Raw genomic sequence first — 13,758 nt, forward strand, 5'->3', positions numbered from 1 at the left:
GAATCTAAGCTGACCGTGATGCTGAACCTAATGCACAACTACCAGTGGCCGGGGAACGTACCTGCGTTTTATCCCTAGACGTCTCGCACCAGCCGGAGATCTAGCTACCCCTACTAGAGGAAACACAGACCTGGCTTGCCTCCAGAGAAAACCCCAAAGTAATAGTAGCCCCCAACATATAATGACGGTTAGTTAAGAAGAAAACACATACGCAGTATGAATACAGGTTCAGCAAAGAGAGGCCCACTAACTAGATAGCAGAAAATACAAAAGTGGACTTCGCGGTCAACTCAAAACCCTACAAAATACCATCCTGAAATGACTTTAAACTCCGGTATCAACTCATGACACCGGAGTGGTCTTTTCAGTTCACTAGAGCTTCCAGCAGCAAGATTAATATAAATGCACGCTGGACAAAAGATACAAATGATCAAACTTATCTGACTCAGCAGACTTGGAGCAGGTAGCAAGTAACAGAGGAGCTCTGGTAACATTGATAGCCGGCAAGTAAATGAGTGAGAAGCCAGACTATATAGGAAACTCCCATTTCCTGATGGGAACAGGTGCACTGGAGATAGAAGACAGAAGTCAACCAGTACCACCAGTAGCCACCAGAGGGAGCCCACAAACAGAATTCACAACAGTGGGTTTGGCACTATGGGTATGTTAATAATCATTAGTTTATTAATCTCTCTTAAATCATGTACCATGCGGTAAAACGCTGGCTGTCCTTCTATCTGCTTCTTTTTTTACCGGAAAAAGAGGTGTATTATATACGGATTTTCTCTCTGTCAAAATACCTGCCTTCAGGTACGTAGATACCTGAGTTGAGATGGCTTCCGTCTGTTCTCTGCTCAGATGATACTGCCGAATACGTACCGGTACTGTTCCTGGCTTTAATTTAATTGACACTGGTGATATTCTTAATAGTCCCACATCAGTTTTATCCTTTACCCATAGTGCTGGTGGCACTTGCTCAAGCATTTGTTGGACCTCCACATCTTGCTCAATTGGTAGGCTCTCGGCATCTAGCACAGTCATTGACATCATGGTGGAGAGTGCTTCCTCTGACAATGGGCCTGAAACAGTAATTCCTTTTTTCCCAAATTTAACAATTGCATGTATTGCATTTAAAATATCTGCCCCTATTAGATTTAAAGGGCATTTGTCTGAAATCAGTAATTGGCCGCACAGGTCTGTAGTACGTGCTATCCGCACCTTCATGGGCTCAGTTTCCTACAAAGGATGAGTTGTCCCTCCTGCTCCCATCCCTGGAATCATTTTTCCTGTCATGAATTGTTGTGGCATATCCTTTTTCCATATAATAGTACGGCTCACCCCCGTATCAATCAGGCAGTCTAATTGTTTCCCATCAGGAAGTTGTAATTGTGTGATAGCCATCGGACCATCCCGTGGGGGAACCACTATTACAGAAGTATGCCGGGGGCTGCCAAATTCCTAGTCTGAAATATTTCCTTCATCTGTCATTACCATCGAAACCTGGGTTTGGTCTGGTTTAGCTGCTTTACATCTGGGGCAATTTCTCTTAATATGCCCCCTTTGACCACAACCAAAGCAGAGTTCCTTCCTCTTACATTCCTCTGAGTCAGGCACCCCATCTCCTCTTCCCTGCCATCCTCCTCTGTTTTGTAACCCTGCTGCCTGCACTGCTGTCTTGACAGCGTTACTAAATGCATCTGGCGGTATATTTACCATAACTGGAGTTGGTTTCTGTTGTTTCTTTGCCTTTCTGTTATTAATCTGGTCTTCCACCCCTCTAAACATGGGAAGGGATTGGTCAAGTGTGGCATAGATGCATTCTGGTCTTACTCGCATAACCTCTGTCCGCAGGTCTTCCCTTTGTCCTGTCATAAACATATTTATAAGGAACCTATGGTCTGTAAACACTGTTGTACATCTGTCAATAGGCTCATACGCACCCTAGAATACCTCTGGTAATCCTGAAGCCAATTCCTCCGCCTTTTGCTTGGCTACCACGAGTAACCTAGCTAGAAACTGCCGTCCTGAGTCTCTAGTTTTCTTATTCTCCGGTACGGCCTGAATAACGGTATCTACTTGGACTTCTTTTACCTTTTCAACAAGTGGCACCCCGGCAGAAATGCGGCACAATGGTTCTAAATCGTTCCATGCTGCATCGTAGTTATCAGCTGCGCTTTCCATGGCTTTGTAAAAGCCAAGAGGATTTTTATATGGGTCTGGAAAGCTATTTGCCATGGCAAGCTGCTCGGATCTGCTCCATGGTTTATACCAAGTAGTGGTATCCACTTTTGCGTCTTCCCCCCCTTCTGGTGGTCTGCTTGTTTTCTGTGTTATGACAGGGAGGGCTATTGCTGTTTCATCCCTCGCAATGACAGGGAGAGCTATTGCTGTATCATCCCTCTCTGCCATAGCACAGAAGTCACATTGGGTTTTTCCCTTGTCATTTTGTCTGTTGCAGTTATCACAAATCCAGGTAGTTGACCTCATTGCCCTCTTTTCTCCCAGACTGTCCTGTGGACTGCTTACTGGGTGTAAGGGCACCATCTCTAGGGGCCCCACTCCTTCACAAGGTTGCCCATCTTTCACACACATCCATCCTTTGTCCCCTTTGGCTAGGACTATCTTTTATACGACCCTATTTTCATCTGGAGATGCAGCCTCTCCAGCCTCTCTTGGAGGCGGCGTAGGGGTAGTAATTAAGCGGAATTGGTTCTCACCTTGTTCAGGGGAGATTCCTTGTGTTTGAGGACTATTTATTGGAGTGGAGAAACTGTCAGGGGTCCCTCTCGGCAGCCCAGGATAGTAATTTGCGGATGAGTACAGAGGAGGGGATAAGTCTTGGGCTGGATAGCCTAACTGTACTTGCCCTGGTGTTTGCATCCACCCTCCTCCCATGGCTAATGTCCATGGGGCCGCCAGCGGCTGCCAAATCACTGGAGTCTGCATATTGCAGAGTCCAGGCATCGGGGCCGCCATTGGAGATGGAAATGAAGGGGAAGACATGAAACTTCCAGGCAAATAAGGTATTGTGATAGTCTCTGAAGTCGAATCCGGGGACTCAGCAGAACCAGAAAGCATACCTTTCCCACTTTCAGTCACACTCTTTGCTGAACTGCCGGAAGAGGGAGGAATTTGATCCCCCCCTGCTGCAGGACCAGAGGGCGCCGTCCGCTTTTTCTGCTCTAACTGACTCTGTAAGGGAGAGGACACTCGTGCCTGCAAGGGAGCCGAGGATCCTTTCACATACATTTTTCCTCTCATGTGTGCTTCATCGCTCTCATCCTCATCATTTTCTTCAGTATTCTAATATGGATCATGACGTTCAGAAGTTCTGATCCATGCAGCCACTTGCTCCTCATACCCATGCTTCTCAATCCACACAGCATGTTCCCTGCTGAACCGCTTCCATCTCTCAGCATCCAAACATCCATTCTTTGGCATTCCTGCCCTTTTCTAGAATCCTTGCTGCATTCTTCACAGCCTTTCTGCCATGCTCTAGACACACCAGGTCCTTCATTTTATATCTTGGATCCATATTCTGTCCTGACCTGGTAAATCTAGCACCCATAACAGCTGTCAAAGGTAGCGACCCCTATCTTCAGTCTTGTTATGTATTAACCGGAATCCACTGATCTGTCAGAATAGTCAGTGATTCCTATTTCCACGGCTATGAGCTGTACCGCAGCTCTCTGTTCTCCTCTGATGCTGACACAGATTCTCCTAAACAAGTAGATGTATATCACTATGAATAACACAGTTCTAAAAATCAGTGCTATATATTCTTCATACACCAATATCTGAGTCCCCACTGGACTCTGAATATGCCAGATCAATTCCTGAATCCATTCCCGAGATTCCAAAGTAATATTCATGCGTGACAATATCCTGCCACTGTGGCATATACCATATAGTATCTATGATGTATGTCCAACTTTTGGACAGTGCATGAGGTTGTGGGACTACGTGACAAGAGAACAGTCTATATAGCCTATTCCTCCATCTATACTGATGCGAAACTACAGGCATCAAATGCACTCCTTCCAAAAACCAGTTCACCACCCTTCCTACTCACTTCTCAACAAAAGTAACTGAACACAAACAGTTTTCACACGGCATACAGCATGTATATGAGGAGCATTGCCAATATCTTTTAATAACTCAGTTCTCTTTATTTTAGTCAATCTAGGTTCCTACAACTCTCAATGACACAACAAGACAATCACTAAAACTCTGTGTTCTACTTAAAAATGCTAACAGGCTCAACACACTCCTTCTTCCAGTTAGTGGGTCAACACGCTGTTTATTCTAACAGCCAGCATTACTCCAGTAAAACATGATAATGTAATCAATCAACAAATACAGAGCAAAAATTGCACTGAGGGTGAAATAAATGGAGCACGTATAACAAAGCATAGTGTGTTAGGGGTTGAGTTCCCGCCTCTGCACAGCAGGAATCTCGAGCCATCTTCGCTGCGGTCTCTCATTCTTCTCCTGCCACAGTGGAGCCGTCGGTCCCAGCGTCTCGCTCAGTCTGACTCTGTGCAAAGGGTTACTGCTGCTTTTCCAGCTTCTGCCATTGAAGCCAGCGCTGGGCAGCTGCGAGCAGATGCTTTTGGGACTAAGTCCTGCTTTTTCCCTTCTGAGCATGCCCAGGGTAAGATCTCTCATTGGAGATCGAGGGCCACATGCTTAGATACTGCAGCAAAACCCATTGGTTCTCCAGGAAGGTCCTGAAGTTCCTCAGCCTCTGTGGCAGCCTCTCATTGGTCCTTCTAGGAAGGTCCTGTACTTGCTGCAGCTATAAAAGGTTCGCATGGCCGCACGACCATGCGCTAGTATCAAATCTAAGTTATGTGCCTTGCGCCAGTGTGGTTACGTTTGTATGTGTTCAGGGACTCGGCTGAAATAAGCCCCTAGAATACCGGCACCTCCGGTGAGGAGATTCTGTGTATGGATTCAGGGCCCCGGCTGCGAACGCACCAAATAACATCTCTATATTTACTCGGTGCATTCCGCCAGCCCTAACAGAATACTGGCGCTAGGGTCTGGCTACTAAATGGCGGACGATCAGCGTTTACAGTGGTACATCCAGCAGCTGGAGGGTAGGTTGGCGGCTCTTGAGCACACAACCTCAGCTGTGGATGTTACCACAGTCGCTGTTCAGGCTGCAAGTGTAGCTGCAGCCAGTTTGTCCTCTGCCACCCCTGCTCCGACTTTATCCCGTCTTCCGCTTCCAGACAAGTTTGCTGGTGACAGTAAGCTATGTCAGGGATTCGTGAGTCAGTGCTCCATACATCTAGAGCTCCTGGCTGCACATTTGCCTATGGAACGGGTGAAAGTGGGATTTAATTTATCCCTTTTGTCGGGCAGGGTGTTGGAGTGGGCAACGCCGCTATGGGAGCATAATGATCGTGTGGTGCAGAGTGCTCCTCTCTTTCTGGATGCTCTGAAACAGGTCTTTTTGGGACCTCGTGTCACCCACAATACCACGCTCCAATTGTTAGCAATAACACAGGGCTCGACCATAGTCAGCCAGTTCGCCGTCCAATTCCAGACTCTGGTCTTTGAGCTGGAGTGGCCAGATAAAGTCCTTATTCCGGTGTTCTGGAAAGGACTGGCAGACCATGTGAAGGACGCATTGGCCACCAGGGAGATTCCCGCCACACTTGAGGAGCTCATTTCTATATCAACCCACATCAACATCCGTTTTAACGAGCGGAGGTTAGAGTGGACCCAGTGTAGGCAGAGGTTTCGGCTGGCTCCCACCTTCGCCAGACCTCTAGAATCCTCCGTTCAGGCGTCCAACTCCCATGAGGCCATGGAGATTTCTCGAGCGGGACCTAAGTCTCGGACCGCTCGAGTACCTGTGGTTTGTAGAAATTGCCAACAACAAGGACATTATGCAAATAAATATCCACGGCGGTCGGGTAAACGATCGCGTCTAGTAACCATTGGAGGAGGTTCACTAGACACAGCAGCGTTTTCTTCCAAGCTGTCCTTCAAAGGGACAATCATGTTAGGCTCATCCTCTCTAACAGTTGAACTTTGTGTGGATTCTGGAGCAGAGGGGAATTTCATGTCCTCTGCTTTTGCTCTGCGCCATGCAATACCTCTGATGATGCTCGCCAAACCGGTAACTGTTAGAGTAGTGAATGGGTCAACACTTCCTTCACAAATCACACACCAGACTGTCCCTTTCACTTTATCCATGTCCCCTTCCTATCAGGACATTATTTCCCTTCTTGTCCTTCCCGAGGGAATGGATGAGATTCTGCTGGGAATACCCTGGCTCCGTTTCCACTCCCCACATATTGAGTGGACCTCTGGGAGGATATTGGGTTGGAGTGAATCATGTAAGGGCAGATGTGTGAGAGAGCGCGTTCAGGTTTCCACCACCGAGATACCCGCAGATCTTTCTTCCCTTCCCAAATGCTATTGGTCCTATGCAGACGTCTTCTCCAAAAAGACTGCGGAGACCCTTCCGCCTCCCCATCCCTATGGCTGTCCTATTGATCTCTTGCCTGGAGCAGAACCTCCTCGGGGACGGGTCTATCCCCTCTCTCTCTGGAAACAGAGGCTGTGTCCCAATACATACAGGAACATTTGGCAAGAGGGTTCATTAGGAAGTCAGTGTCACCTTTAGGGGCGGGGTTCTTCTTCGTGCAGAAGAAGAACAGAGAATTACGTCCTTGCATAGATTGCAGGGGTCGTAACGCCATCACCATTAAGAATAAGTACCCGCTGCCCCTGATTTCTGAGCTCTTTGATAGGCTACGGGGAGCAAGGGTATTTACCAAATTAGATCTGCAGGGTGCTTATAACCTGATTCGCATCCGTGAGGGGGACAAATGAAAGATGGCGTTTAATACCAGGGATGGACACTATGAGTATCTGGTGATGCCCTTCGGCCTCTGTAATGCCCCAGCCATTTTCCAAGACTTTGTCAATGACATCTTCCGAGATATGCTCTCCACCTCGGTCGTAGTCTATCTGGATGATATTCTCATCTTTTCTCCAGATATTGACTCCCACTGGAGAGATGTTGGCAGAGTCTTCGACCTCTTATGGGCAAATTCCCTCTATGCAAAGTTGGAGAAGTGTATGTTTGAGCAGGAGTCTTTACCTTTCCTGGGCTATATCATCTCCGCCCAGGGATTGGCTATGGATCCTGCCAAACTACAGGCTGTGATGGGCTGGCAAGAACCCCATTCTCTTAAAGCGTTGCAGCGCTTTATGGGGTTCATTAATTACTATCGCCAGTTCATTCCCCACTTCTCAACTTTGGTAGCTCCCTTTGTAGCCCTCACCAAGAAGGGAGCAAATCTTAAATTGTGGTCTAAAGAGGTCTCCAGGGCCTTCTCTTCTATTAAGTCTCATTTTGCTAGCGCTCCCATCCTACATCGTCCCGATGTTGATAAGCCATTTATAATGGAGGTGGATGCCTCATCCGTTGGTGCAGGAGCAGTCCTCTTCCAAAAAGATGCTCAAGGTTGGAAGCATCCTTGCTTCTTCTCCAAGACCTTCACACCAGCAGAGAGAAATTATTCCATCGGGGACAGGGAGTTGCTAGCAATGAAGTTGGCTTTCTCGGAGTGGATACATCTTTTGGAGGGGGCTCGCTTTCCCTTTCATGTCTTCACAGACCAAAAAAATTGGCTATATTTACAAACAGCCCAGAGGCTAAATTCTCATCATGCCAGATGGTCCTTGTTCTTCTCCTGATTCCACTTCACCCTCCATTATCTCGCTGGGGAGAAGAACATTCGTGCTGACGCCCTCTCTCGCTCCGTTGTGTCATCTGAGGAGGAGGAAGGGGAACCTTGGCTTATTGTCCCTTCTGAGAGCCTGAGAACTGTAGCTCTGGTTTCACAAGAGTCTGTGCCTCCTGGCAAGACTTTTGTGCCCATTGATTTGTGACCGGAGGTTCTCTCTTGGGCTCATTCGTCCAGGGTGGGTGGACACTTTGGGACAAAGAGGACATCTGAGCTGCTGGCGAGGACATACTGGTGGCCACATATGGTCGGTGACGTCAGAGATTATATTCGGGCGTATGTCTCCTGCGCCAAAAATAAGTCTCCTCGACAGCGGCCAGCTGGGTTACTCTGTCCCTTGCCAGTGGCAGACAGGCCCTGGAAGATGGTCAGGATGGACTTTGTGGTGGGTTTGCCCAAGTCTCGTGGCTGTACCATCATTTGGGTTATCACCGATCATTTTTCAAAAATGGTGCATTTGGTGCCGCTTCCACAGCTACCTTCTGCATGGGCCTTGGCAGCGTTGTTCATAAAACACATCTTCTGCCTACACGGTATGCCTGACAAAATTGTCAGTGACCGGGGTCCCCAGTTTGCATCTCGATTCTGGAGAGAGCTTTGTCGTCTTCTCAGCATTGAGTTAAATCTCTCTTCCGCATATCACCCAGAGACGAATGGGTTGGTAGAGAGGGCCAACCAGACCTTGGTCACATAACTGCGACATTTTGTCTCAGCCAGGCAGGATGACTGGGCATCTTTGCTATCGTGGGTGGAGTTTGCGCTGAACAACGCCATAGCCGACTCCACTGGAAAAACCCCATTCCTCCTTAACTATGGTCAGCATCTGCGGGTACCTGTGCCTATGCCCGTGTATTCCGCCGACTCCAGGGTGGCAGACTGGGCTGTGGAGGCATGGGATATTTGGGGCCGCACTCAGGATGCCATTCGGGCCTCCAAGGAAAGAATGAGGTCCTCCGCCGATGCACATTGGTGCCCCACCCTGACCTTTGCTCCTGGCGACTTGGTGTGGCTCTCCGCCCATAACTGTTGTGAATTCTGTTTGTGGGCTCCCCCGGTGGTGTTTGATGGTAGTGCCACTTGTGTGCTTTCTGCTATCTCTGCTCACCTGTTGCCACCCATTAGGGGAGTTTCCTATTTAAGGCTGCTTGGCTGTTAGTCCTATGCCGGCCAACAATGTATCAGTAGCATTCTGTTGCATTCTCCTGCCTCAAGTTCCTGTTCAGCTAAGTTGAATTTTGTTTTCAGTTTATGCTAACTTCTTGTCCAGATTGCAGTAATGTGTCTCGCTGCAGCTGGAAGCTCTAGTGGACAGAAATTGCCACTCCAAGTGGCATGAGTTGTCACTGGAGTTTAAAGTAATTTCTGGATGGTGTTTTTGAGTAGTGTTTTAAGTTGACCGTGAAGTAACACTTTCCTGTCCTTCTGCTATCTAGAAAGCGGACCTCTCTATGCTAAACCTGCTGTTCATCCTACGTATGTCATTTCCTCTGAACTCACCGTCAATATCTGTGGGGGGCTGCTATCTCCTTTTGGGGTACATCTCTGGAGGTAAGACAGGCCTGTATATTCCTCTGATAGGGGTAGTTAGATCTCCGGCTGGCGCGTGGTGTCTAGGGCATCGTAGGAACACTCCCCGGCTGCTTCAAGGGTTGTGTGAGGTTCAGGTCACGGTCAACTTTAGTTTCCATCACCCGAGAGCTAGTCCGTTTTGTTATTTTTTATTTCCTTGCCATTGGGAAATCATGACACATAACATCAGGCTGCGAGTTGAGTCCACTAAGTATGCACCTCGCTACTTGGGCCCTTTCAAGGTCCTCAAACAGGTTAACCCTGTGGTCTACCGTTTAGCCCTTCTGCCACGCCTGGGTATCACCGACACCTTTCATGTGTCCCTCTTGAAACCCATATACATGTCCCGGTTTTCCGAGTCATCTGCCAGGACATCGGGTTCGTCTACGGACGATTATGAGGTGAACGCTATTTTGGGGTGCAAGGTGGTCTGTGGCAAAAAAATTTATTAGGTGGACTGGAAGGGTTATGCTCCTGAGGACAGGTCCTGGGAGCCTGCTGAGCACATTCAGGCTCTGCAACTCATTGCTGCCTTCGAGCGTGGCGGGGTCCAGGGTAGGGGGGCCCTGGGGGGTAATGTTAGGGGTCAAGTCCCTGCCTCTACACAAGGGGAATCTCGAGCCATCTCTGCTGCGGTCTCCCATTCTTCTCCTGCTGCAGTGGAGCCTGCTCAGCGGAGATGTCAGTCCCAGCGTCTCACTCAGTCTGACTCTGTGCAAAGGGTTACTGCTGCTTTTCCAGCTTCTGCCATTGAAGCCTGTGCTGGGCAGCGGCGAGAAGACGCTTTTGGGACTAAGTCCTGCTTTTTCCCTTCTGAGCATGCCCAGGGTAAGATCTCTCATTGGAGATCGAGGGTCACATGCTTAGATACTGCAGCAAAACCCATTGGTTCTCCAGGAAGGTCCTGAAGTTCCTCAGGCTCTGTGGCAGCCTCTCATTGATCCTTCTAGGAAGGTCCTGTACTTGCTGCAGCTATAAAAGGTTTGCATGGCCGCACAACCATGCGCTAGTATCAAATCTAAGTTATGTGCTTTGCGCCAGTGTGGTTACATTTGTATGTGTTCAGGGACCCAGCTGAAATAAGCCCCTAGAATACTGGCACCTCCGGTGAAAAGATTGTGTGTATGGATTCAGGGCCCCGGCTGAAATAAGCCCCTAGAATACCGGCTCCTCCGGTGAGGATATTGTATGTTTGCGTAACCACCAACTGCTATCTGCTCGGCAGTCGCTGTGTACTCCTGTGAGGTTAACAGGACACAGTGCTTTCATTAGGGGACTCTGTGAAGTAACAGAGTTCGCTTCTACCACCATATAGGGCCACCATTTGCCAGCAGCAGGTTCTCTCCTGCACGATGGACCACGGGCTGCGAACACAACAAATAACATCTCTCTATTTACTCGGTGCGCTCCGCCAGCACTAACATAGTGTAACTTTACTTTGACTGGACTCAAACTTCAAAACTCTTCATGGAGTTAAAACAGTTATGCAGGTCTAGTATGATGTACAATTTCTCGATTTTTTTTTTTTTGCAACAAACAGGTGAGCAATGAATAAGTTATAGATGATGTTCTGGGGTCAGAGGCATTAAGCAGGATGAAGAAAGTATTTTTAGAAAAATGGTCCAGCACATAAAATATCTTTTCTAGTTATCTATCTTTACATCCTAACCATTTTTGTAATTACCTTTATTATAAAATACTTTAGACGTTTGCCTCTCTAGATAATTCCTAAGTATGATTTTTTGGTACTTCACTTCCTGTGATGTTTCATTTGAGAGGAGTCTCAAACAGGAAGTCACAGGATGCTGGGGCTGCAATCACTTCCCTGCAGTGTCTATCGCCCCTCCTGGAACAGAACGTCATCAGGAGGCAGCGCTGCAAGTACTTACTTTAGTTTATATACAGTATATCATTTTTTCCACTACTTTTGATTTTGAAAAAGATGAATGATTTGACGATTTTAACTTTATTTTACATTGCTTTATGTAATTTTTTACTTTTTTCATATTACTTATTTGATCTCTTGTGCTATAAACTAACACACTTTAACATTGCATTATAGTAAATATATATTTAACTCTTTGTTGAACCCCAGTCCCAAGTGTCTGCTATTTGTAATCTATGGAAGCCTGTAGGGTACAAAATATGACTCTTGGAAAACCTCTTTAGCATTATCATTTTGTATACTGTGAATTTTTAAAAAGAAAAATCATGCATCCTTTTTGTTGTGTTTTTTTTATTTTCCTATCGCTAAAAAGTCATGTTCCATGTTATTTTAATTTTTATTGTATAAATCAATGGCAGCTGCTATGGGTTCAATTCTATAAAGATGGAGCGAGGGAGGACAAAAAGGCAGAGCTCCTTCCTCCTTCTCCCCCTTCTATCTACATAGAATCTTATCTGTTACTCCCAATGGTGGTGCATGGTGGATTTGTGAACCCTCTGTGCCATAGGACCAGGCCTGCCCAGGAAGGGGACTTTGGGAACAGGACTGGTTGCAATAGGACCAGGGGACAACATTCAGGCATGGGCCACATCGGGACCAGGTATTCTGGTTCAGGACACTGGCCGCACTGGAACCAGGGATTCGGGTTCTGGAAATTGGCCACACCAGGGCCAGTTGACCTCACAACTGCACTGGTAGAACTATCCAATGACTAGACTCATTGCTTGGAGGGAGTCTTTTATACATGATAACTCCTAGTAATTGGCTGTGATCCATCTTGCAGATGGACTCAGGTACTAAATGCCTCCCAGCTATTTGCTGGTGGCATTTTACTATGTGCACCCGCTGCCCCTTTAAGAATGGAGAAGCACTCACTAGACACACCTCCAGGAATTGCGGCGTACCCGAGCAGGGGACATGCCATCAGATGGTGACCAGGCAGCGGGGTCAGAGCAGTGAGTGTGCCAGTGTCCCTGCATGGAGGATGAAGGGAAATCAAGCAGGGGCGCTGGCAATAGTGTTGCATTGTGCTTCGCGTCTGCCATCTCCAATCTCAGTAATGGGAAAGTCTGTTTTCACTGAATACAGATTTTACCTCAGAATCGAGAATTTTGATAATGGCTGATCAATTCTGGCAGGGAAAGAAGCAGATTCCTCTGATAAGATATATCAAAAAATTGCTTAATTTCATGTGCGCCATTGATTTTTTAAATAAAAATGAAAATGAAGGTTAGTCTTGATTTTACTGACACAAACCGCTAATCTCACAAGAGAGTTTCTGCACATAAGATTGCAGGTGTAGCTGAATTGTCTGATGTCGTGAAATGTTTGTGTTTTACAGCGATGGGTGGGAAGAACAAGAGGAAATTCTGAGAGGAAAAATTAAGGAAATTTGAAAATTGAACCCCTGTAAACACAATCTTCCAAATTCACTGTAAAAATGTGACTGTGCCACGAGTGTGTGGGGTATGGAAGCGATCAGCAAAGACCACGAGGATTTCAGAAGAAACCTAAGGAAACTCAACAATTTAGTTAACGTAGGGGGACATCTGTTATGTTATGCAAATATTAATGCCTCCTATTTTAAAATTGGAAAAGACAAGTTTCACTTGTTACCCTGTGATGAAAGTTTCTATAGCAAAGTGATAAGTGAGGAAGGGTTTGAAATAAAACATTTTGAGAATCTGGAGAAATTAATGGCCACTGATTCTGTCAACCATGAGCAAGTGGTGTTCCCCAGAAAGTCAAGGAGGCCTAGAACTGGGGGAAGTCTTCACCATGAATTTATTTCTGGAGAGGTATCTGTTGCCTCTGGTATAAATTATGGTATAATAAATGTTAGTAATCAAGCAAAATGTGCTTAATCAAAGAAATATTAGGGTTATATATCGTTTATTTGCATTAACCCTTTCACTAGGTGTAGTCACTCACTATTAAGAATTTGTACTTTAATCCAAGAAATTGAACCCAATACACTCTCATACTAAAGCAAAATGTGTACGGCCAAAGTCTAATAATCATCTCAGAGGTTTTGTTGCACAGTGCGAGCACAGTGTACGCTACCAGGATTTTCCGGTGTTTGAAGCGAGCAGTCATCTGTCTGCAAGTAGGCGATTTCCATACTTCCAGCAACTTTCCGACTAGACGTGTCCGGCCTTGCTCAATTCACTTGAGTTGCGCATCTAGTCGACATGTGACCGCATGATTTCAAATAGTATAATTGCGGTCAAGCGACTGCCCGCTACCAGCACTGGGGAATCTTCACATCACACACACAGAAATGGCCGGAGCAAGGCCGCCCAACCCCCTCACCAAAGGCCTGAGCGGAGGACAGCATGACAGTGGGTTGGAGGTGGGTATTTAGGGTAATTAAGGGGAAGGTATTATGGAGAGGGGTATTATGGGGCTAGTTGGGGGAGGGGCCTGTCAGTTCCTGCTCTCTGATCCCTGAAGCAGCACTTACCATGTCGG

General features: G+C 46.9%; 1 protein-coding gene across 1 annotated transcript in view; it reads left to right on the plus strand.

Moving 5' to 3' along the window:
• Window positions 1–12,987, plus strand: part of LOC143792980 (indolethylamine N-methyltransferase-like) — a 32,877-nt gene extending 19,890 nt beyond the window's left edge. The window contains exon 3 of the mRNA XM_077279519.1: window positions 12,629–12,987. Within this exon, the coding sequence (XP_077135634.1) occupies window positions 12,629–12,683 (55 nt within the window). The 3' untranslated portion in view covers window positions 12,684–12,987. The remainder of the gene's footprint in view (window positions 1–12,628) is intronic.
• Window positions 12,988–13,758: the final 771 nt, after the last annotated feature.

Source organism: Ranitomeya variabilis, chromosome 1, assembly GCF_051348905.1.
Source record: "Ranitomeya variabilis isolate aRanVar5 chromosome 1, aRanVar5.hap1, whole genome shotgun sequence".
NCBI lineage: Eukaryota > Metazoa > Chordata > Amphibia > Anura > Dendrobatidae > Ranitomeya > Ranitomeya variabilis.